This window comes from Panthera uncia, assembly GCF_023721935.1.
Source record: "Panthera uncia isolate 11264 chromosome C1 unlocalized genomic scaffold, Puncia_PCG_1.0 HiC_scaffold_3, whole genome shotgun sequence".
Classification (NCBI taxonomy): domain Eukaryota; kingdom Metazoa; phylum Chordata; class Mammalia; order Carnivora; family Felidae; genus Panthera; species Panthera uncia.
Genome location: NW_026057584.1, coordinates 66831866 through 66856525, shown reverse-complemented (window position 1 = coordinate 66856525; position 24660 = coordinate 66831866). Strand labels below are relative to the sequence as shown.

The following is a 24660-nucleotide window of genomic DNA, read 5'->3' as shown; positions in this document are numbered from 1 at the left end:
ATAATTACCAAATTACATTATTAAGTAAAAAAGCAAGGTACAAAGCAGCACTAACTGTGCACAAAAAAGGGAGAAACAATATGCATATACACACGTGTTTGCTCCTGAGTGTAAGGAGATACACTGTCTAATATGGTCGCCTGTAGTCACATAAGGCTCTTCAGCACTGGGTACGTGGCTAGTGTGATTAAGAATTTAAATTTCAATTTTATGTAATTAACTTTCAAATGTGACTCACTGCAAAATATTTTCAGTTAAAGACAACTTTCTTGCTTTGTAGAATTAGAATCATGTTAACCTTTGCGTCATGTAATATATCATTTAAATTGAATTATTTAATGTAGTGCCTAAAATTTTTTAAATTTTATTTGTGGTTTCTATGATATTCGAATTGGCCAGCACTGGTATACAGTGTCCTACCAGGATTTAAAAAAAAAAAAAAAAAACTGATGACACTAATTGCCTCCAGGAACCAAGGACTGGAGGGAGGTCTCTCACTGATCATTTTTCTCTTTTGAATTTTGTGCCATTTGGATATATTGCCTATTAAAAAATAATGAATAGGAGTGCCTTGGTGACTCAGTCAATTGAGTCTCCAACTCTTGATTTCAGCTCAGGTCATGACCCCAGGGTTGTGGGATCAAGTCTCAGGTCAGGCTCTGCTCTGAGCATGCAACCTGCTTAAGATTCTCTTTCTCTCTCTCTCTCTCTCTCTCTCTGCCCCTCTCCCCTCAAACTCTCTCTCTAAAAAATTAAAATAGGGATGCCGGTGGGGGGGTGCTCAGTTGATTGGGTGTCTGACTTCAGCTTAGGTCATGAACTGATGGTTCATGGGTTCGAGCCCCACATCGGCCTCTGAAGCCTGATTTAGATTCTGTGTCTCCCTCACTCTCTGCCCCTCCCCAGCTCACACTCTGTCTCTCTCTCAAAACTAAACGTTAAATTTTTAATAATTAAAAATTAAAATAGAAAATAATGAATAAATGACATGACCTATAAACACCAATGTAAAGAATTACTATCATTAGCATAAAAATTTAATTTTGGATGGAATCTCTCCCCCAAAAAACATAGATGATACTTTTGAAGAAGTTATATATGGTCCTCGGCAGAAGATGCTTTCTAATTACCTAAAATGACAGAAATGTTTCACAAACTAACAGTATCAGAGTTATCAATATAAGAGATTAAAGACTTCAAGCCTTAAACTGCTTAAACTAGCATAATCTAACATTTAATGCCACTACCTTTCTTCCATCACAAGACTGTTCTTTCATTTTTCCACTCATTGAACATATTTTCCCCATTTTCTTGTTCCCTTCTTTATCTATATCCCCAAATAAAAATTTAATTATCTCTACATTTCCACTTAGCACTGTGTGCATCTACTTGGCTAAGCAAAGAACGGGGGAAAAGCCAGGAAAATCCTCCCCTACACAACTCATGAATGTTTTTTTCTCCATGAAACAGCCGTGTATAAACATAAGCAGATCACAATGGGCTCAACTAAATGAGTCCTGGTTATACTACTGAATCACACTTAACATAATTAAATATTATAATGAAAAATCAAATTGCATATGTATGGGGTATGACTATTTCTTCCCAACTTTCCCACCTTATTTTAAAAATCAGTATTTAAAAATTTTTTTCTACTTTGACATAGCTGGTTTTAGAGCTTAAAATGCATATATCGGGGCGCCTGGGTGGCGCAGTCGGTTAAGCGTCCGACTTCAGCCAGGTCACGATCTCACGGTCCGTGAGTTCGAGCCCCGCGTCAGGCTCTGGGCTGATGGCTCAGAGCCTGGAGCCTGTTTCCGATTCTGTGTCTCCCTCTCTCTCTGCCCCTCCCCCGTTCATGCTCTGTCTCTCTCTGTCCCAAAAATAAATAAACGTTGAAAAAAAAAAATTAAAAAAAAAAAAATTAAAAAAAAAAATAAATAAATAAAATGCATATATCAATGGAAATTGTTTTTAATTAGCAATGTTAAGTTTAAGGAAGAAAAAACGCTGCCATTCTCAAATCCAAAGGATACTCTTCTTTTTCTCATTCTCCCTTCCACTTCCTCAAGAATGTTTGACATAGAGGGGTGCCTGGGTGGCTCAGATGGTTCAGTTTCCAACTTTGGCTCATGATCTCACAGTACATGAGTTTGAGTCCCATGTTGGGCTCTGTGCTGACAGCTCGGAGCTTGGAGCCTGCTTCGGATTCTGTGTCTCCCTTTCTCTCTGCCCCTCCCCGACTCATGCTCTGTGTCTTATTCTCTCAAAAATAAATAATAAACATTAAAAAAAAAGAACGTTTGACATAGGGGTGCATTGGTGAGTATCATTTAGAGGAAATACTCCTAAGGCCACAGAGAGCATGTGTGCAAAGCCATCCACAACCAGCAGCCCAAGTAAGACAGGTCCCTCACCAGTCACACAGATCACATACCAGAGTGAATGATGAGCATAGTTTAACAGAGGTTTTGACTAGGTTTGATTCAGAGAGCAAGGCACTCGAGATAGCCCTTAACAATTAAAACAAAATGGTTCAGGACCAGAATTTTACAAAATTGCTTCTTGACAGGAAATCTTATGAAATTCCCTGTGAAGGCCAATAGATGGTAAAAGATGGAATCAAATAGCTATCACTGTACTACTTCCTGCCTCCTGAACTGTGTATGCCTTCAGCACAGCCCATCATTTCTTAGTATCCCAAGGATGTTCCTTTAATACCAATGGTATCTTTATGTTCAAATTGTTCCAATTATCTGTGGAGTTCCAGAAACTTGGTCTCTCCCCTTGCCTGAGTTTTACTTCCCCAAATCCATGATATTCAAATTTTCATTATCACCAACTTGATGTGCTTAATATCTGGAAGAATACAAAAAATTATTGGATTTCGTTTACCAAAAATTATAGCAAATATTCATTCAACACCATCAGATAACTTTCAGAATTGCCACTCATTCAAACTTGCATAATCTTAAGTGTCCTAAATAATTATGATTCATTAAAAAATGAAAATCCTAAAGTGTTACATCCTCAATATATATAGAGGAAATCCTGAATTTGGTTAGAAAACACTTGGGGCGCCTGGGTGGCTCAGGTGATTGGGTGTCCGACTTTGGCTCAGGTCATGATGTCGCACTCTGTGAGTTCGAGCTCAGAGCCTGGAGCCTGCCTCGGATTCTGTGTCTCCTTCCCTCTGCCTCTCCCCTGCTCATGCTTTGTCGGTCAAAAATAAATAAACATTAAAAAAAAAATTAAAAAAGAAAACACTTAAAAATGCCCCTTAGTAAGTTCAAGGCTATACCATTACAACTACTAAGTTAGTTGGAAACACGTTCCTAGGCTTCACAAGGTTACCAGCACAAACTTCAGGACTAAATTTTCTTAGCATCATCTAAGAAAGAACTTCCTATGTATTTTACATACACACAGGATCACAGATAATTAGACACTATTCTTAGACATTACTTCTTTCAGACAAAATCATATTTTAAAAAATTATATATAGTATAGGTTGAAATAGGTTCTAGATACAAAATTTGTCACAACTAAGATATGAGGGGAATATCAGTCTGTTTCTCCTTTCAGATCACTAGTTGTTTTGGTCTGTTTTCTTTTTTTTCCTCATTCAAACAATGTCATACCTAACTTTCCTAGAGGAGAAAATGTTCATAGGTAATAAAACTATCACAGTAAAACCTGCCCTCTTCTCAAAGAAAGAGAAAACTGGAGCACAAGACTGGTAAGATAGGATCACAACATAAAATTTAAAAATTAGTTTCTTTTCACATGCTAACATTCTTTTCTGCCACCTTTAGCTTTGCCCTCCTGAAGCACAGCAAAAAGATTTTCGCTTGAAGTTAAGGCATCTAGCTGCTCTCCGGGAATGAATATCTTACAGAAAAGCGAAAGACTGGAAGAAACCATGCCCATAATCTAGTAGGCACTCCACCCAGGAGTTTTGCTGCCAGTAAATAACCGAACCATGAATACCAGAGAAAAATGGGGGCTGCATCAGACCATGAGGTCCTTTAAGACAGTCACCCTGTCTCTTTCCTAATTCTATTAAAGCAATGACACTTCACTATTGGCATAAAAGAACAAGGTGAGAAACAAAGGGTTGCTCTTTTCTCTGACACTTCTACTTAAGCATAAAGGAAATAATGAATTCAGTGACTCTTATAATTATCTTGACCAGTGTTGGCTTAATTTGGCCTAGAAACTATAGCACATCCATTGGCCATGGGAATGGAAGGGTGGTAGCCATGTTCAGATTTAGTAATGCAATTTCCTGTTTTTCCAGCAGATCTGAACTGATACACAACTGTAGCAGCTGTTAAAATTCTGGCTCCTGTCACCACTACTCCCCTTGGGGTCATCTCATACTTCCTCACTTCCATTTCTCTAGAAATAATAGCAGGTACGCGTGTGTATGCAGGTTAGAGAGATGATAATCCTCAAAGACTGGTGATAAATGTCCCATCTAGGTTTGAGGATCTTAAGTCTATTTCCCTATAGATATATGTTGGTATAAGTGCAGAAGCTGTAACATTAGGCTACAAACTGAAATGGTATATCTAATTTTAACAAGTACACTGGAATGCATACATATTACTTAGTGTTAATCTTCCAAATTAATCAGACTGAAAAACAATGCCCTTTTCCAATGACATTACCATTTTAAAAATATATTCTGATGTCTTTGGCAATCAGCCTACACACCATATTGAAAATGAGAATCACTATTTTATAGGCGTAACCATATCATGGACCCACAGTATTTTACCTCAGGTTCTTTTTCAACCCCATTTCAGAGGGTTGCCTCTGAACCACTTAGGTTATTTTACAAAATCAAACCCGTCAAAATATGGCATTTCACTCTTAATTCTGTCCAAAACAATTTTCTACAAGTCTGAGGCAATTACGAAAGAAAACCTCTACGCTATTAACCCAGACCCTAGTCCCCGTTATCCGCGATTTCACTTTCCGCTGTTTCAGTTGCCAGCGGTCAACCGCAGCCCCGAAGCAGAGGGGCCCCTTCCGGGGAATCGTCACAAGGCCAACTGTAGCCTCACACTGCGTCGTCCACCTCACGTCATCTCACAAAGGCATTCTGTCATCTCACATCATCATAGGAAGGGTGAGTACAGTCCGATATTTTTGAAGGGGAGGGGAGAGAGGCCTCACGCATGAGCACACACGGGAGCCAGAGAGACGGGCCACATTCACGTAACTTTTATTACATATTATATGACGTGGTGTCTCCCCCTCTCAGACGGGGTCCCCAAATGTGGGGCAACGATGGGGTGGAAACCGGTGGCACTGCTGGTGGAAGATTTCACCTGAGGCAGAACAAAGGAGATAGAAGTTTACCGAATACACTGCAGGGGAGTCCTGGGCAGGACGGCAAAGGAGACACCGTCTCCAAGGAGGCAGTGGGTGGGGGCTGTTTTTAGAGGGAAGGTGTGGACGTATGGGGCCTTACGGAATTTTCTGTTTTTGGTAACCGTGCCTCGTGGTCAGTTCAGGCCTATGGATGTTCTGAGGGGGGTGCCCTCGTGGGCCTGTCTGTATTCAGCTCCGTGGTGGCCGTGGGCCCTCCCCACCTTCCATTGCTCAGGCCTGCTGCCCAAAAGTGGCCTCTCCACAGAACTTCTATGGGTACTGTTCTATTTCATGATTAGTTAGGTTGTTCATCTCTCGTTGTGCCTACCTTGTAAGTTAAATTTTATCACAGGTGTGTATGCATAGGGAGAAATGGTATATGTAAGGAGTTCGGTACACAGGGCACTACACATAATTCAAAACCCAAATGCCTCAATTCATGGCCAATGAAACCTGAAAATTCTGACCTCTGTAAAGATTTTAATGATTTAAAATGTATTAAGTTACAACTAGTACCGAGTTTTCAGCTTTCTAGGAGTTGAGCTTAACAGACTTTTTCTCACACCTGGGCATTCTTTGCTGTCTTAATACTTTCTTTGTCATATTACCCCACAATTCAACTCTACAGCTTTTTTCAATGTCTAAAGCCATTAAATAGTTGTAACTTCTTTACGTTTATAAACAGCATTGTGAACTTACACTATATGAAACTAATAATAAGTTACCCAAGCTCACGCTAGCATTTTTCCAAAGACTAGTTAGTCTTTGAGAAGCTTTTCCAAGGGATTCATTCCTCAGATGAAGTATGTATGAAAAACTGAAGACATTTGGCCCTTTATAAATAGTCCTGGGAAACTTCTTTCTCCCATACTTTTAGTTTATTTTTACTGTTAACAGATGGGAAAAAATTTAGCAAAGCAGTCATAAAAAAAAAAAAAGTCTTACAACAACCATCATGCTAATGTTGGAACACTAAAAGCTTACAGATATGAAATATCTTTAACAACAACAAAAACACTTGTTGGAATTATAAAGACAGTTTGACTTAACTCATAAAATAGGTATAGATGCCTATGCCTAGATAGGAACTCCTTCAACTTTTGGTCTGGCTCTTCTAGGCACATTTGCTCCTAAACATCTTAATTATGTATTATTCATTTTTCATAAAAGTGTCTCCAGCACAGAAGTTTAGAACTTCCCTTTAAAATATATTCCAATATCATATGTGAAAACTCTACAATGCTTGCCAAGGGGCCAACCCTGAGCCTTCAGTTAAAAAACAAAAAACAAAAACAAAAAACCCATCGGGTGCCTGGGTGGCTCAGTCGGTTGAGCCTCTGACTTTGCCTCAGGTCACAATCTCGTGGTCCATGGGTTTGAGCCCTGAGTCAGGCTCTGTGCTGACAGTTCAGAGCCTGGAGCCTGTTTAGAGTTCTGTGTCTCTCTCTGTCTGCCCCTCCCTTGCTCATGAGAGAGCGCGCACGCGCGCTCCCTGGCTCCCTCTCTCTCAAAAATAAACAAACGTTAAAGGAAAAAAAATTTTTTTTTTAAATCAAGGCGCCTGGGTGGCTCAGTCAGTTGAGCGTTCATTGAGAGTTCCAATTCTTTATTTTGGCTCAGGTCATGATCTCACAGTCCTAGGACTGAATCCCGCATTGGGCTTCATGCTGAGCATGGGGCCTGCTTGGGATCCTCTCTCTCCCTCTATCTCTGCCCCTCCCCAACTCCCACTTGTGCTCAAATGCACTCTCTCAAAGTAAACATTAAAAAAAAAAAAAAATCAATCACTAATCACCATTCTACAAAATCTTATATCTTACTCTAAGATATATCTTGTTTTATGCAAGCAGAATATTAATCATTTTGTTCCAATTTAAAGTTCAATACTTAGAAGTCCTTCTGCCAATAAATAAATTTGAATTAAATAATTACTTCATTTATCAATTTCATAAGTTAGTCCAGGAGGGTCAGAAAACTTTTTCTATATATGACCACAGGGTAAAACTTTTTACTTTTGTAGGTCATATGATCTCTATCTAGATACTCAACTATGATGTGAAAGCCACCATAGACAATATGCAAATGAGTGGGTACTGCTGTGTGCCAATAAGCTCTACCGAGGATAAGACTATCCAGAATATATACAAAACTCCTAAAATTCGACAACCAAAAGAGCAAACCCAACTAAAAAATAGGCAAAGAACTTAAACAGACATTTCTCAAAAGAAGATACACGAAGGGCCAATAAGGACATGGCAAGATACTCAACATCAGGAGTCACTAGGAAAACGCAAATCAAAATTACAAGATATCACCTCACACTCATTAGGATGGTGACTATCAAAAAACAAAAATAAAAAAACAGAAAACAACAAGGGTTCACAATCCTCATGAAATGTTGTTAGGAATGTATAATACCTATAACCACCATGGAAAAACAGAATAGTCCTTGAAATATTAAATAGAATTACCACTTGATCCAGCAATTCTACTTCAAAAGAAGTGAAAGCAGGTATTAAAAAGATATTTGCAGGGGAGCATGGGTGGCTCAGTTGGTTGAGCGTCTCTTTATTTTGGCTCAGGTTATGAACCCAGGGTCGTGGGATCCAGCCCCACATCAGACTCTGCACTGACTGTGGAACTTGCTTGAGATTCTCTCTCTCTCCCTCTGTCCCTTTCCCCCAACTCATTCTCTCTCTTTAAAAAAAAAAAAAAAAAAGAAACTTTAAAAAAAAATGTATTTGTATGCCCATGTTGCTAGCAGCATTATTCACAATAGCTAAAATAAGGAAGCAACCTAGTGTTCATCCAAAGATAAATGGATGAGCAAAGTCCTAAAAAAAAGGAAGGAAATTCTGATATATGATACAATACGGATAAACTCTGAGAACAACTCTGAGAACATTATGCTAAGTGAAATAAGCCTGTCACAAAAAAAGATAGAGACTATTTGATTCCACTTATATGAGGTACCTAGAGTGGTCAAAATCAGACAGAAAGTAAAATGGTGGCTGACAGGGGCTTTCAGGGACAGGAGTGTGGGAGCTATGTTTAACAGGTATGGAGTTACAGTTCTATAACAAGAGAGTTCTGGAAATGGATGGTAGTGCTGATTTTACAACAATGTGAATTTACCACTGAACTGTACACTTGAAAATGTTTAAGATAAATCTTGTTATGTGTATTTTACCACCAAAAAAAAAAAAAAAAAAAAAAAAAGAAATTGCAGTTAAAAAAAAATAGGTGAAGGGCCCATTTCAGCATTTCAGGCTTCTGGACTTAGTTTGCTTGGCCACAGTTTGCTGATCAGTGATTTAAGCTTCAGTTTAAAAAAAAAAAAAAAAAGTACCATTTCTATATTAACATCATATTCCTTTTTATCCTGTATAGTTACAGAGAATTTCTTTGGTAAAGCTCTTAACATCAGGGGCCAATCTCCTAGTGCCTAGAAAAATGTGTTTTATATAAAGTAAGGGCTTACAAGTGTTGACTAATTAGTTAAATGAAAGCAGTTGTCTCAATAACATGAAGCTTGGGCATTTATATTATATAAATACACCTGGCATTTCAATACTGTAATAAGGTCATAATATTATTCAATATCCTCTAACACATTTAGAGGAAATTAGACTTTGGATAAGAAGTCTAGTATTGACTTAGTTTTATTTTTCTTATTTGGTAATCAAAAATACCCACCTTTGAATTTACACTAAATTTTTAATAACTACCTAATAGCAAAAATAAGCAGCTTATCACATGACAAAAGTTTACTGAGTTAAATTAAATCATCCAAACACATGAAAATTTAATTATTTTGAAGACAGAAACCAAATATTTGTGTTCACTTTATTTTTTTTTTAATGTTTGCTTGTTATTTAGAGAGAGAGTGGGAGACAGAATATCAAGCAGGCTCTGCTGTCAGCTCAGAGCCCTTCATGGGCCTTGAACTCAAAAACAACCGTGAGATCATGACCTGAACCGAAACCAAGAGTCAGATGCCTAACCAGCTGAGCCACCCAGGCACCCCTATGTTCATTTTAAATTCTAGGCACTGGGGGTTTTCATAGGCATTAGAAATTGTGGGAGTTTTTAAAATACAAATGTGATTTTAAAAAGAATGAAGACAGGACACTTTATGAAGCCACTCTAAATAAAATACTCTTTAGCCCTTCCCATTCAGTGTAATCCACAGTGGCAAACACTGGGTGCCAACATACCTATGGAGGAAGAACACAGGTTTGGGGATCAGATCTTGTTTCTGTTACTCATTCATCCCTTTTAGTGGTGTGTCTTTGAGTATGTTAGTTTAGCTCTCTGAGCCTCAGTTTCCACAACTGCAAAATGGAGTTAATATACTTCCTCAAAAAGGAGTAGCAAATATTTTATTTATCTATTTAATAATATACTATTATTTAGTATAAATTATCTAAATGTAATCTTAAAAAAAAAAACAAAACAAAAAAATTAAAGCTGAAAGTGAGGATCTTGAATTCCCTAAAAATGATTAACAGCAGCCCCCATTCCACTCATGGCTTCACCTCCATCTCAGATGTTGAAACCTACTTAATCAATAGTTCTCAGATCTGGTAGCACATTACAATCACTGGAACAGCATTTTTAAACCTCTCCACACCTTGTCCCAGCCCAGGTCAAATAAAATCAGAGTAAGTAGGAGGTGTGAGCATGGGTATTAGTTTTAAAGATCTCCAGGTAATTCTCTTGTTGAAACCTCAGCTAAGGCATTCAACCTGTAAGCAGTCAATAAATGTTAGCCGACAAGAATTCAGTATGTACAATCAGTAAAACTTTAGAACCAACAATGCATCCAAATAAAAGCTTAAGCAAGCAGCTGCTAAATCATTTAATTTTTACACGTCTTAGCTGCAAAATTATCAAGTAGGTTTTTTACCCCTGTCCATTCCTGAAAATTTGTTTCAGAATCAAAGCATTAAGGTCCTTCAAAGCAAGGTCAACTACACTTTTGACATTTAAATTTCAAGGAGTTAAGCAAAAAACAAACAAACAAACAAAAAAAGGTATCTGTCAGGGCAAGTATAACTTATCCTGCATAAAACACAAGTACTAGCTAGCAGTTCTAAAGATAATGTACCCAAGCTGATTCTTTGAACTTTAATGAATGTATCTTACAGTGGTCAGGAAAAGAGAAAAAACAAAAAAACAAACAACAAAAATAATAATGCATTGAACTCGGCAACTAAGTCCTGGGTTTTCCTTCTGGTTTTGCCACTCACATGTTCTAGGACTTCAGCAAAGCCACTCAGTGTCTCTGGGCTTCAGATTCTCATTTGTAAAATGCAGAGTTGCACTAGATTTCTTTAAAATGATCCGTTACAATGTAAAACTTTGAAAATTACAGACGGATTCTTTAGAGCAAGGATATCCAAGGAGGACTAAAGTAGGCCTCATAGATTATTGGAGTCATGAGTCATGGTTTAACTAGTTTTATAGTAAGGAATGTACTTCCCAAATCTAATAATTATAACATATTGAGACTGCTCCTTACTACCTCCTGTAAACCCATATCTAAGATTTTTCCCCCCCACAATTAAATCATTTTTAATGTGCTGGGGTTTTTGAGGAAAAAAAGCAATACTGAATATTCAACAAATATTACATAATAGGCACTTGGAATATACCAAGGGACAAGATAGAAAAATGAAAAAAGATAATTTTTTTTACATTTATATTTTGCAGATATTGATAACTTCTTTAAATTGAATGCAAAGTAAAATGATACAGTGGGGCATGTTACTCTAGATAAGATGTTGAAACATTTTTGCAGATATCCCTCATTCGATTAGGAGGGGAGGGTAAAATTCCTTAAAAGTATTTTCTGCATAGTTGAAGAATTACAAAATGCAGTTTTATACATTATTTTCAAGAATTATTTTAAATTGTCAAAAGTAAAATCTGAAGCATCTTAATTACAGTCGTGCTTATCACTAGACAGCTCTTTGCACTTCTTCATCCCAAAGCCATCTGATCTCTGTTTTACTCAGAAGTATTGATTTCTGACCACAAGTAGATGTATTTTGTGTATATGCATATGATTTTTTAATTGTACCTTAACCTTATCCATTTTCAAACCCACCAGTTTAATACTATCTTATTTTGTGGCACCCAAATACATTTCTGTATTCCTGAAAGTTGTCTCCTGTTCAGTTTACATATCTCTGTAGTCCCTATACTTTTATGATTGATATCTTTCTACCAGTATATTTCTTTACTCACATATATATGGAATATATGGAAGTATATTACACTGAACAATGAAAACACTGGGAAAATGGGAACGGAAGTCAAGAGTAATAGGGCTATTTGCAGAGGGGAGAAGATCATTCAAACAAAATGAAAGAATTAATTCATACACTACATGTTATGTTTCCTCCACGTAAGCATTATATTAAAAATCTTCTATATTAGTCATGTTGCTTTGAGACTTCTCCATGTTTCCTCTAGACAACTGCCAACGTTCGCATGGTCTCTGATGAATAAACATGCTGTGACTTGCTTCTAAGGAAACGCCTGTCATGTTCCAGGGAAAAATGACTTCTCTTAAATCAGGAAACTGATTTAAGAAAACTGCACAACTCCCATTCATTAGTTACAAAGTCGATTTTTCCTTAACGTTTCTTTTCTGGAATCTTTGTCTTCCCTTTAGGACATTGCTGCCTTCAGATTAACTATCAGAAAGGAAATTTGAGTTGCGGGAATATATGTAGGAAAAGTTACACTACATCAAAGGGGTTCCCACTTCAGAAGCTCAACGAGCACCCAAGTTAAGCCTTCCCTGTTTACCGAGACTAAGGTTATTTTCAGGTTCTCCCCATCTCTTGCAGAACTACCTGTTCTCATTACTGTTTACCCAAATGCTTAGCAAGGTGATTAGCATATCTGGCAGGAAGACACGCTTCATTTAATATTAACTCACCATGTGACAGCCCATTCCCCCTCCAATCTCTCTTCAAACACGTGAGGACACAAAGAAAAGTATCGTTGTTTGCAGTCTGACTTAGCGCTAGGCTTTGGCACCAGCAATTGGCCACAGGTACACACACCCCCAATCACAGACGCTCTCGCAGCCGGGTCCCGGAACTGTCATGCGGGCTGACAGCTGGCACACCCTCCCGTTGCCCTCCACTGCTCGCAGAAAGCCCCTTCCTTACAGTCACTTTGACACTGCTCACCTGCCTGGGCCTCAGCCCTCAGCCAAGGAAACTTTTTTCCCCCTTCCCAAGAGCTCACTCACAGGTATCGTCCGCCGCTCTTCCAGAGCCCCAAACAAGGGGCTCTTTGTTACTATTTTTGCTCCAGGACTCCTCACTCAGTTCCCGGCATTCGGCTGCCCTTCAGCAGCTCAGCGCAGCCCCAGTAGGAAAGGAATCAAAACTACCAGAAACCCCGTCCCCCCTCCCCAGCCCAGACGGCCTCCAAGGAGGCCGGGAGGAAACAGCCTCCTAGGCTGCCTATCCCGCGACCAGTGAGTCAGGCAGCTGGCAGGGCAGCGAGTTGCCAGCCAGGTAAACGCGCTGCGGCCTTGCCGCCTTCGCCCTCCCCGGAGACCCGGCGGCGCGGCGCTCGCGGCTTACCCTGCTGGGGCGGCGGGCGGCGGGAGCGCCGCCAGGGCGTCCTGCGCGCGGGGGGCTCTGCTGTCCATCGCCCTGCGGGGCGCTGCGCGGGCTCCAGCTCCGAGGCGGCGTGTCACTACTAGAGTGGGAGAGGCCGGCCGGTCAGGGCGGGACGCGCGCCTACCCGAGGCCTGAGCGGGGCGGGCCGCGCGTCGAGAGCCCGCCCGAGCCCCCCAGCCCCGGGCCAGCCCGCCTCCCGGGTGCGCTTCCACCTGCGGGCCGCGGCTCGGAGCCCGCGGGCGCCCCCGCCTCGGGTCCTAGCGGCCGCCCGCAGCTGAGGCGGTGGGAGGCGGCGCTGCAGCCCCCGCCCCGTGGGGCTTACTGGGTAGCCATTTGGCGCCTCTCGGGGCGGGAGAGGAGCAGCCCAGGCTGAAAGGAGGAGGAGCGGGGCGAGAAGCGCGGCTCGCAGGGGCAGCCGCCACGCCGGCAGCGCGTCTCCGGGCCCCCCCCGGCCGAGTTTGCACAAACAGAACGCCCTGGGAAAACTTTTCGCGACGAAAAGTTGAGAGAGCTAATTCCTCTTTTCCCACCCAGGGCTCCTACTTTCTTTTCAGAAGGAGACAGTAGCGCGCCTGTTCTCTCCCGCGGCTTCCTCTCCCACTCTTCCCTCCCCCGGAGCGCGCGCTCGCAGTTGGTCTCTCAAGCCAGGACTTGAAGGAGGAGAGGGTGGCAGCCTCTGCCAGGCCGAGGCAGCGCCTCCCCCGCCCCGCGGGCAGGGTGTCGGACGCTCGCTGGGCGCCGCGGGGCCTTCCCCGAGCCGGCTCACTCACCCTGCCCCATTTCCCTGTCCAGAGCCCCGGAGCTCGCCACCGCCTCCGCCGGACGGCCACCTAGAAGTGGTGGTGAGGCTCGGCTGCATCGGAGCGAGAAAGGCAGCGAGCCGGGGACAAAAACTGGGGGCGGAGGGGGGGGGTGCCGAGGGCCGGGTAGGAATTTCCCTCCGCCCACCCCACCCCCGCCTCGGTTTCGGGTCTTTGGGGTCTGTCTGGGGAAGCCGAACGGAAAGGTAACTCCCACGCCGAGAGTTCCCAGTCCCGTCGCCAGGGCGTTGCTTCGGGAAGCCGGGCGCATGGGGAGCCCGACAGGTGGGGAGGAAGGGTAGGTACCTGCCCGGTGAGGACTGAAGGGGAGGATCCCGGCTGCCGCGGAAGTGCGGAGAGAAACTTGCCGAACGGGGCCTGCAGCGTGCCCTCCCGGCGGTTCGACTTTTCACGTCCAGCGCGGTTTTTTTTTTTTAGCTCCAACTTGACCTCTAACGTTGCTATTCGGTTAAAAGCGCACCTGTGACTGATTTTTCTAATCAGTGGCAGGTTTAAGCTTGCCCCGTCTTCAGAGGCATATTTCTTTCTTTCCTTCTTTTTAAGCATATAACAGCTGTGACATCAGGACTGGAAAATAGTGTCTGACGATAATCTAGAACAAATGATATATTTTATTCCCCTCTTGGAATTTTACGGGAATAAAAGAATCACAGACACAGCTGCGTGCTTGTTTGTACATTTTAGTTACCACGTGCATGCTCTGTAGATGATTCTTTACACCTGACAAACAGGTATATTTGCTTATCTTGTATATTGTAAGCGTCAGTTGTTGTAAGATGTAAGACATTTCTGATGGGTTCAAAAGCTTGCTTTCAGAAAAATGTGAAATTAAGTTGTCCTTAAACTACGGTTTAAGAGTAGAAATATTTCAATAAAATAACGAAAAGACTAGGTGAAAAAGCATCCTACAGGAGGCCTCTGCTGTGGTATTAGCATCAAGTAACAAATCTTAGCCACTTCACCCTAGTGATAAGATAACGTTTGACAGGTGGCACAAATTAAACAGATATGTAAAACCAATGCTTGACTAAATGCCCCTTATTATTTAAGCATTGCAGAAATCAAAAAGATTGCTGAAACTAACATACTAAATACCTAACAATATGCCATTTGTCTGTTGTGGGCAGTCATTCTATGTATTCCTTTCTGCGCATAATACATTCCTTTCAATGTATCTTTACATATGGAAAGGGGAAAAAGTGGCCTATTAAGATACTGAAACCATATCAGAAAAAGTTGCATTTTAGTCTCTAAACAACTCAAGTTAAAGAATTTCATGAATCAATCATGCCCCTAAATGACTTTTACAGTTGCTTGCACAGACAGTAATGCAAGCATTGAGTAACAGTGAAACTGAAGTCTATAACTTTCAATCACAAAATCAAGATTAAACATTAAATAGTTTCAGCCTTAATTTATGACATGCTAATAATACTGACTCCATTAGTCTAACCTGAAACATAAAACATTTTCCTAACGTTTCATAACTGCTGAAGGCATTTTCAATGCTCACCAATTTTTCCTGTCCAACTTCTAGTTTTAGGCATAGGGGAGGATTACACTCTCCACACCACCGAAATTAGGTATGGTGATGTAACTTGTTTGAATAAGTAAATGTGAGCAGACATGAAATGTTTAATTTCCTGGTGGAATCACCTAAAGGCCAGTGCTTGACTCTATGCTCTCTTTCTTGCTGCTGCAATCATGAAAGTTGAGTATGAAGATGAAGGGGCACAGGACTGAAGTATCCTGGATTGCCAAGCATCACTTAGCCTTCCTTAGGTATAATCATGTTTGACAACTTTCCAAATCACTAATAGGCTAGAGCTCATATGGTACTAACCTAGATCCCTAGAGCCTGCTAATTATATGCATAGTTTATTAATAAAACAGTAATAATCATAGTTGCTATAAACTACCTCCTCTCAATCCTTCCCTCTGGTTATGCTAAACTATTGCAAAATTACCCGAGTTTCCAAAATTTTAGTTAATTTCTTCCTGTTTGGAAATCCTCCTCCTTCATTCCATTCAACCTTTTTTAATACATGTGCTTAGGTATTTTCTCATCTGAAAGACCTTCCTAACTGCACAGATAGAATTAGCCCCTTAGCCCCCAGTAAATTTTGTTAGGTGGGGCCAGAGCCCCATATGATATTTTCAGTTTTTCAGTTATACAGTAACAAGGTTTGGGGGGGGGTCAGCAGTGAACTCAAGAGGCTATGTCTTATCCTTTATGTCCTGAAAGTGTTGCCCAGAACTCAGGAGGCTCTTCACAAATATCTGTGGAATGAATGAAGGAGTAAAGAGATCCTTAGACTCCATTCCTCAGGGCAATTGTAAGAGGCAAGTGGGACCTTAAACCAGGAAAGGCCTTTTCAATTCAAAAGAATTGGCAGACCATTTTAAATGGAACAGATAGTGAGTTTGTCCCTCTAGGGAGAGAAGACTTATTCTCCATGTGTGGTCACCTACCTGATGGTGTTGGTTTCAAAATCACCAGGTAGAAAGAAGATCCATTTCGCTGTATATCTCTTTGAATGATAATTTAGGTTTCAAATTTCTGCTGGAGAGTATTAAAAGGGAAAAAGTTTTACATACTTAATAAATACATATATGCTATATAAAAAGCAGACACTGTTTAAAGTGGGCAATGCAAAAATTGTTGGAGACTTAAAATTGGAGTTTGTCTAAATATTTTGTAAACTAATTGGGACAATGACAAACTTTTTTAATGTTTAAGTATGTTTTTATTCAAGTATAAGTGCCATTGAAAAGATTTATTTAAACCATACTTCAGAGGTAGTAAATATCTTCCTATGCACTTCACTTTTGCATAATACTGCCTAAAGAAAGTGCTTCTTTTATATCATCCTAGATTGTGTATATGTGTGTGTGTGTGAGCTTTTACACAGCAAGATCAGAGATGTTGTAAGGTAGTGTTCAACTTTAATGAACCTCTTCAGACTTTGAATTTCACGGAAGCTCTTTAATCTCAGGCAAGCATGTCTTTTTAAAAAATTTCTTTTAAGGTCTTTATGAGAGTTCATTGATGACAACAGGGAGCCAAAAGTCAGGACTTTATTCTCAAGTCTGAAATATATACAAAAATAGTTTATTATCATTTTATCTTCATATAGGATTTTGGTTTTTTGTTTTTTTTTTGTTTTTTTTTTTTTATCATTTACAGAGTACTCCTACCTGACTTAAAACATAGAAAGTGTTGTTACGAGTCAGTGTCTTCCATACAAATACTTCATGAGAGAGCTTTATCCTAAAGTACCCAAATCCTTTTTTTTCTCTGGCAGCCTGGAATCCTAGTCAGGTTTTCTACTTAGTCACTACTGTCTTTATCTTTATCATTAGCATATCTGCTTTTCCTGCCTCTCTTATTCTTATTTATCATCTTATTTTAATGCCTTTCACATTCAGACTGCCCACCAATAGATTCATAGGTGAAAATAAATTCGATAGATGTATATGTTTTTGAAATATTGTGGCTTCTTTACTTCAGGCATATCATAAGATAGCTATCTATCACAAGATAGCTATCCTATGAAAAATTCTCATTAATTTTTATTGAACACTTTTTCTCTTTGCATTGAAGACAAAAGCATTTGCGGGAATATGTAAAAAATGATTAAGTTTAAAAATGGTTGCATGTTTGTATGATGTCTAATGTATGTGATTATAATAAAACAGATTAGTTTTGTCCATTGAAATTACTTCCAGAACAATTGTTAATTACATTTATTTAAAAGCAAATACAGGGGCGTGTGGCTGGTGTGGTTGGTGAAGCATGCAACTCTTGATCTCAGGGTTGTGAGTTCAAGCGCTATATTGAGCATAGAGCTTACTTAAAAAAAAAAAAATAGAAGCAAATACAGTAACTAAAGGTTGTATTATTTATATAGTTTTTAATAACTATGGTATTCATAACCATTTCTTGTGTAAAGAATGTTCATAAAATTTTTAATTTGTGAAATAAATACTCAAATGAAATGGTACTATAATAATTATATTAAGTATTTCATATACATGTTTCCTCTTTAAGTATTGTAGATCACAAGTCTGTTCTTGGAGGGTTTGTGGGCTTGGAGGATTTTATATTTTTTATGCAGTTATTTCTATACTGTTAAACAGAGGAAGGAAGTCATATTTGGCTAAAACATTTCTAAAATATCAGTAAATTCCTATTTTTCCTCAATGAAGTTTGACATTTACTTGTATCAGAGTGTGAAGAAAATAAGAATGGTGCTATTTATTTAAAAAAATATAAATGTAGGGGCGCCTGGGTGGCGCAGTCGGTTAAGCATCCGACTTCAGCCAGGTCACGATCTCGCGGTCCGTGGGTTCGAGCCCCGCGTCAGGCTCTGGGCTGATGGCTCGGAGCCTGGAGCCTGTTTCCGATTCTGTGTCTCCCTCTCTCTGACCCTCCCCCGTTCATGCTCTGTCTCTCTCTGTCCCAAAAATAAATTAAAAAAAAAAAAAAAAAAACGTTGGAAAAAAAAATATATAAATGTACACTTCATGGCCATATGTTTGGAATTATATCTTGTTATATCATTTATCTTTTTGGGGGGGTCATTTATAACCAACCACTCTAGAAACTAAAAGTACTGAAATAAATATACTTTCTTGTCAATTTTAATGAGCTTTTAACTTATATTTTATATTTTGAAACTTAGAAAATCATTGTGCTATTTTCTTAGCATAGAATTTCCAAGTAAATTACATACTTATGAATTAATAATCACTGCAGGATCCCTTACCTCTCTTCCAACAGATAAAATTAAACATTTTTTCAATCCTAATTATCAAAAGAAGAAATGCCTGAGTTTAGTATGCTGTGTCTCTTATAATAAATTAAACTGTATTTCTATATTATCACATGCATTTCTAAGTGAAGACTCTTTTTTTTTTTACAATGCACACATTCCAGGATAGAGGTGAGGCCTCTGGAAACATGCATGGGCATGCAGACATGTAAAATATTTAGTACTACAGGCACACAGGAGGGCAGTTTTCAGTGCCCATCCAAATTCCAAGCTACAGAGTCTGATATAGCAACAAAGTTGCCTAAAATCTATTTTCTTATTGCCTCTTTAAGATGTCCTTTTGTCAAAATGAATTTCTGCTTCTAGGGATTCTACAATTCTATCATTGGTTGGCAGTAATTGTCTTATTCATTGGAAAACAGTGAGCCCTTTTATGTCATTTAAGTATCAGCTCTGTTTAAAAGTAACCTTGTGATTTACAATTTAAACACCATTTTATATGGATGTTTACGCTCTTTTCTTAAAAAACAAAAACAGGCTAAGGAACAAAAAGTAAATTTAAATTATATCTATTTGATGTAATACAATTAACTAAATCTTTGTATCTAGCATTTTACTATTGCCTATTGGATTCTAAAGATAGCTGGGAGCTACTTTTCTCTCTTAAGGAGCATGGTAAACTCTTAACTGCTTGTTGGTTTCCACATATCTCAAAATATACAACTTTCACCAAGGCAGTCACTGACTCTGGCTTTCCAGACATAAAACCTAACAAGTCTCAGCATATTTCATTCTGTCAGGACTCTGCATCCAACTTCTTTGCCTTTTCTCTTGGGAAGCTGAGAATGTGTGTGGTTAACTAAGTACCACAGCAGTTAAGAGCTCAGTCTCTGGAGCCAGACAGATTTGGGTTCACATCCTTGGCTTGGACACTCACTATCTAGGTAACATTAGGACAGTTGCTATTTCTGCAGAGAATAAGCATTCAGTGAAGGCAAGATAAGCATCCAATAAGGGGTAAGGAAACCCTTTTCTTAAAGAATGGGAGCCAACTGTGTCTTGGTTAAGGCCTGGTCTGTAGAGCAGAAGTCTTCCTGCTCCAAGCTGGGAGCTCCTGGCTTTTTGTGCCTGTGATGACCTTGGTCAAGTCATTCAACTGTTGAATCTTTGATTTCCTTAACTCTATAATGAGTCTGAGTTCTTTTTCTTTCCATCCATGTTGAGTAATCAAGCTCCTTGCATTAAAAACTATATTGGATGTATGTATACGGACTATTAAACAAAACTTCACATTATAGCACCTTGCAAAGTGCTTTCATTCACTGAGTCTAGTTTGAGTCTTTTGAGTTTGCAGAGATAGATAGTTACATCTCTATTTTACCGTTCTGGAAAATGAAGCAAATGACTTCCCTGAGGACGTAATACCAGAAAAGTGGCAAAACTAAGAGCAAAAGTTATTTTTTTCTATTTTATTATTGTTAGTAACATTGCAGTTACTTTGCTGTAAGGATAACACGTTGAGAAAAAAAAACTGGGGTAGTCCACAGAACATTAATATTATTATATAAACATAATGCTGAATATCATTTCCCATCTCTAAATCCTAGGTCTAAGGTACTGGCCACCTAAGCCTGTCTAATCCCAAAAGACCTACTTTAGCTTGGGGAGACTTTGAGGTTGTTAATGTTTCCAGTTTCATCCAAGAAATATGAAGGTCATAAAGGCAAAACAGAAAAATTTAAAGATGATCAGAAATCCAGATGCATTCTGGAGTGAGCCACCCTTGAGCAAACCGAGAACAAAGGTGCTCTAAAATGTGATCGGTTTTTATTAATAATCTGCCTACTAGAGGACCACAGAACCACACAGACATTCTGAAAACTATATAGAATAGTGTTAAGTTGAATAGGATTTCTCTTATACCTATCAAGGTCCATTCTATGAGGGATTTGCAGCTAAATTAATTACACTGCATATTTCCTCCTACTTACAAGGGGGAAAATTACCTGGATATCAAAGGCAGTCAGTCAAGGAAAATAACTCAAAACTGTGTATTTGGCATATGGATAATATGATATAAAGAACACACTACCAAAAGTCCAGCTAGTGTGTAGAAGTTACTATATCTAGTACATGTCAGGCATGGGGTTTTTTTGAACATTAATTATTGGCTACTTTAACTATTTTGCTCTGGTGACTGTGGTAGAAGTGGGAAAATGTGATAGGAAACCAGAAAGGGGTGGAATTATAAATCGATTGTATATATGTGAGTGTGCCAACTTTGAGTCTTTTTTATATGTGAATGAGGAAAATAATACCTATTTTATTAACAGACTGAGCAGAATGCCTAGTAGGGTAGTCAGGCAGCTTTGATCATACAAGTTGGAATTAAAAAGGTATTTGAAAAAAGAGATACTAGAAGGAGCTGTGCAGATCACTGTTGACTGAAATATTTTCTTCTGGGTTCATAATATTTATCAGACAGGGGCGCCTGGGTGGCTCAGTCGGTTAAGCGTCCGACTTTGTCTCAGGTCATGATCTCGAAGTTTTGAGTTCGAGCCCCATGTCAGGCCCTGACAGCTCAGAGCCTGGAGCCTGCTTCGGATTCTGTGTCTCCCTCTCTCTCTGCCCCTCCCCAGCTCACAATCTCTCTCTCAAAAATAAATAAACACTTAAAAATTTTTTTAAATTATATAATATTTATCAGACATCACAAGATACCTAGGTAGAAGACAAGACTTGTGTAAGGTGATTTTCCTTGGTGTGTTCTTATATGATTATATATTTACAGGAGCTACTGTACAAATTTCAGGGGCACCTGGGTGGCTCAGTCAGTTAAGTGTCTGATTCTTGGTTTCCATTCAGATCACTATCTCATGGTTCATGAGTTCGAGCCCCATATTAGACTGTCTGTTGTCAGTGTGGAGCCTGCTTTGGATCCTCTGTCTCCTTCTCTCTCTCTGCCTCTCCCACTTGCGTGTGTGTGCACTCTCTTTCTCTCTCTCTTTCTCAAAAATAATAAACATTTTAGGGACACCTGGGTGGCGCAGTTAGTTAAGCATCAGAGTCTTGATTTAGGCTCAGGTCACGATATCATGGTTTCTGAGTTTGAACCCCACCTGGGGCTCTGTGCTGATGGCTCAGAGCCTTCTTGGGATTCACTCTCTCACCCTCTCTTTCTGCCCCTTCCCTACTTGTGTGCGCATGCTCGCTGTCTCTCTCTCAAAATAAATAAAAACTTCAAAATAATAAAAAATAAATAAGCATGAAAAAATTCCTGGGTAGTATATATATTCTAGAACTTTAAAGTTTTCTGTTATAATAAATAAGGTGGATTACTTTGGTCAGCAAGAACAAATATTCTCATACAAAGATCTGGGAATGGACTGAGTAAATACATAGTTATCTATAGAATAAAAACATGATAATGGAATTAAGATGTTCTTTCTGAGGGTGCAAATGGAATGATATACAAACATTATCAGTTTTAACCTCTGAATTCCCTGACTGCATGGGAACTATTTATGACAGTCAGTGCCTTTTGTTTGAAATATTACTAAAACATAGTGTTACATCTAGAAAATGTGAGGCTACTTTCTATATATTTTGATTTGGATTAAGTATTGCCTCATAGCTCCAGGCATGATTCTTATGCATGTTATAAATTTTGCAGCCTGCCAATGCTATAGAACAAGCTGAGTTATTGCTAACATTATTTCAATACACAAGAGCTTCCTTCCCATCCTTTCTGAAATATCTCACTTTTTTTTTTTTTTTCAAATAATGTTAGGGGAAGTTGAGGAATTTAAAAAGTGAGTTGGTAGAACATGCTAATAGTAGCTTTGGAATACATTCCTTCCATTCATGAGTTCTATGCTTCAACTGACATTGACTGTAGAAGTCTAGCAAAAAACCAATACATTACCTAGTTATTTCAGCATTAGCATCTCTTCAAACTTCAAAGTCAAGGAATTCAGTGAAGCTAGTAATTTTACAATTATAGTTTTATTAGTGATAATTCATAATCCCATATCTGGAGGAAGGTTTGGAAAATTATTTTGTAATTTTTAGTTTCTGCATCAATAAAATGGTGATAAATTAGTATGCTATTTTTTATTAAGATGTTGAGGTTTTTACTTTATTTTTTTTATAGAGATTTCATTTTTAAGTAACCTCCACATCCAGCCTGGGGCTGGGAACTCACACCCCGGAGATGAAGAGTTACAGGCTCTACCGGCTAAGCCAGCCAGGTGTCCCCAGTTAGTATGATATTCTTTGTTCTAAGGTTTGAATTATGAATAAATAAGAAATGATTGTATGCTACAAAAAAAGTCTAACTGTAACAGGTAGGAATTATGCAATGTTAAATCTGAGAAAGAACCATCCATTACATTTCTTGGAAAACCAACACTTAGAAAATAGGATTGTCAGGTTTAATAAATAAAAATACAGGATGCCCAGGGGCTGGACTTGTGGCGGGGCAGGCTGGGATCTTCAGCCTGGGTCAACCTTCGCTCCCACAGATCTGCCAACAGTATTCTGCCCCTGCTGGGCCATGTGCCCCTCACTGCTCCTCGCGCTGGGTCAGCTGTCACCAGGCTCCGCGCTGCACCCACCCCACCATCCAGCCTCTGTGGTGCAGCAGCACACCCAGGAAGAAAAAGCTTTTGTTGCATTCCTAATGATGAAATTAAGGAGAAAAAGAAGATAGAGAAGAATTAAGTCCCTCCCCAAGATGTCTGGAAGTTGGGAGCTGGAAGTGAATGGGACACCAGCCAAATTAGTGTGGAAAGTTACTGGAGAAAAGATCAGTCACTTTCAACATTAACAATAGCATCCCACCAACATTTGATGGGGAGGAGGAGCCCTCCCTAGGGCAGAAGGTTGAACAACAGGAACCTGAATTGACGTCCGCTCCTAATTTTGTGGTTGAAGTTATAAAGAATGTTGGTAAGAAGCCCTATTCCTGGACTGTCACTATCCAGAAGATGAGGCTGGGCAAGGAGAAGGAGAATGACATTTTCTCCCTCAGGGAGGTGAGCTTTCAGTCCATGGCAAGTCTGTGTGGAAGGACATGAATTACACATTCAACACTGATTCTCTGGACTGGGCCTTATAGTGACTACCTGATGGATTTCGTGGCAGGCGGAGGTGTGGATAACACTTTTGCAGGTGAGTTGGTGGAGCTCAGCACAGCCCTGGAGCACCAGGAATGCATTGCTTTTCTCCAAGATCTCAGAAGAGATCTCAAGAGCCAATAGAGCAGACAAGATGTTGAATACCTTTATTTTATGCCAGGCATTGTCCAGGGAACAAACCTACTGTGAAGCCAGACACACACGTACTTCAAAATGGTTTTCGTCTCATTCATTATCGTTAAAAATAATCCAACTTAAATCATTTCCATTGCCCTCTTAGTTACTGTTCACTTATTTCTTCCCTACAAATACGGTATTCCTAGATGTTTGTATAACATAAGACAATAAAATTGATTTATCTCCTCCAAAAAAAAAGTTCCCAGTTAAATTTGGATTTCACATAAACAGTGAATATTTTTTGGCATAAGTATGTCCCATGCAATCTTAAATAATGATTTGATGTCTATCTGAAAATCAAATTTAACTGAGCATCCTGTATTTTATCTGACAAGCCTCCCGTAAAGGTATCATAATTCTTTTTGAAAGGCTTACAGCTAACTATATGCTGATGGCAGGAGTAAAATCTGAACAATTAAGGAGTTTACAGACACTCCTACAAAGGACTGTTATATAGTAGAATGTTTTAGAAAATAAAATAACCATATTTTATAACTATAATTTCATAAGAAACTGAAAACAATCTAATTGTTTAAAGTGGAAAGCTTTGGAGCACCTGGGTGGCTCAGTCAGTTGAACATCTGATTCTTGATTTCAGCTCAGGTTGCAGTCCCAGGGTCATGGTCCCAGGGTCATGGGATCGAGCCCCACACTAGGCTCTGCGTTGAGTGTGGAGCCTGCTTCGGACTCAGTCTCTCTCTCTCTCTCTCTCTCTCTC

At 39.5% G+C, this 24660-nt stretch overlaps 1 protein-coding gene, 1 long non-coding RNA gene and 1 pseudogene across 9 annotated transcripts in view; 2 read left to right on the top strand and 1 right to left on the bottom strand.

The window, feature by feature from the left end:
• The window catches only part of COBLL1 (cordon-bleu WH2 repeat protein like 1), a 168649-nt gene extending 154324 nt beyond the window's left edge, over positions 1–14325 (bottom strand). For 4 of the 6 annotated variants that reach the window (XM_049615567.1, XM_049615568.1, XM_049615569.1 and 1 more), the window contains exons 1-2: positions 13802–14116; positions 12993–13110 (exon numbers count right to left, since the gene is read on the bottom strand). In XM_049615567.1, coding sequence (XP_049471524.1) covers positions 12993–13110; positions 13802–14102 — 419 coding nt within the window. In that variant the 5' untranslated portion in view covers positions 14103–14116. The other 2 variants (XM_049615570.1, XM_049615572.1) reach the window with 2 other exon arrangements.
• LOC125911578 (uncharacterized) overlaps positions 5001–24660 on the top strand; it is a 71299-nt gene continuing 51639 nt past the window's right edge. For 2 of the 3 annotated variants that reach the window (XR_007454367.1, XR_007454366.1), the window contains exon 1: positions 5001–5137. This is a non-coding gene — a long non-coding RNA (uncharacterized LOC125911578). The remainder of the gene's footprint in view (positions 5138–24660) is intronic. The other variant, XR_007454368.1, reaches the window with a different exon arrangement.
• LOC125911575 (complement component 1 Q subcomponent-binding protein, mitochondrial-like) lies at positions 21964–24061 on the top strand (annotated as a pseudogene).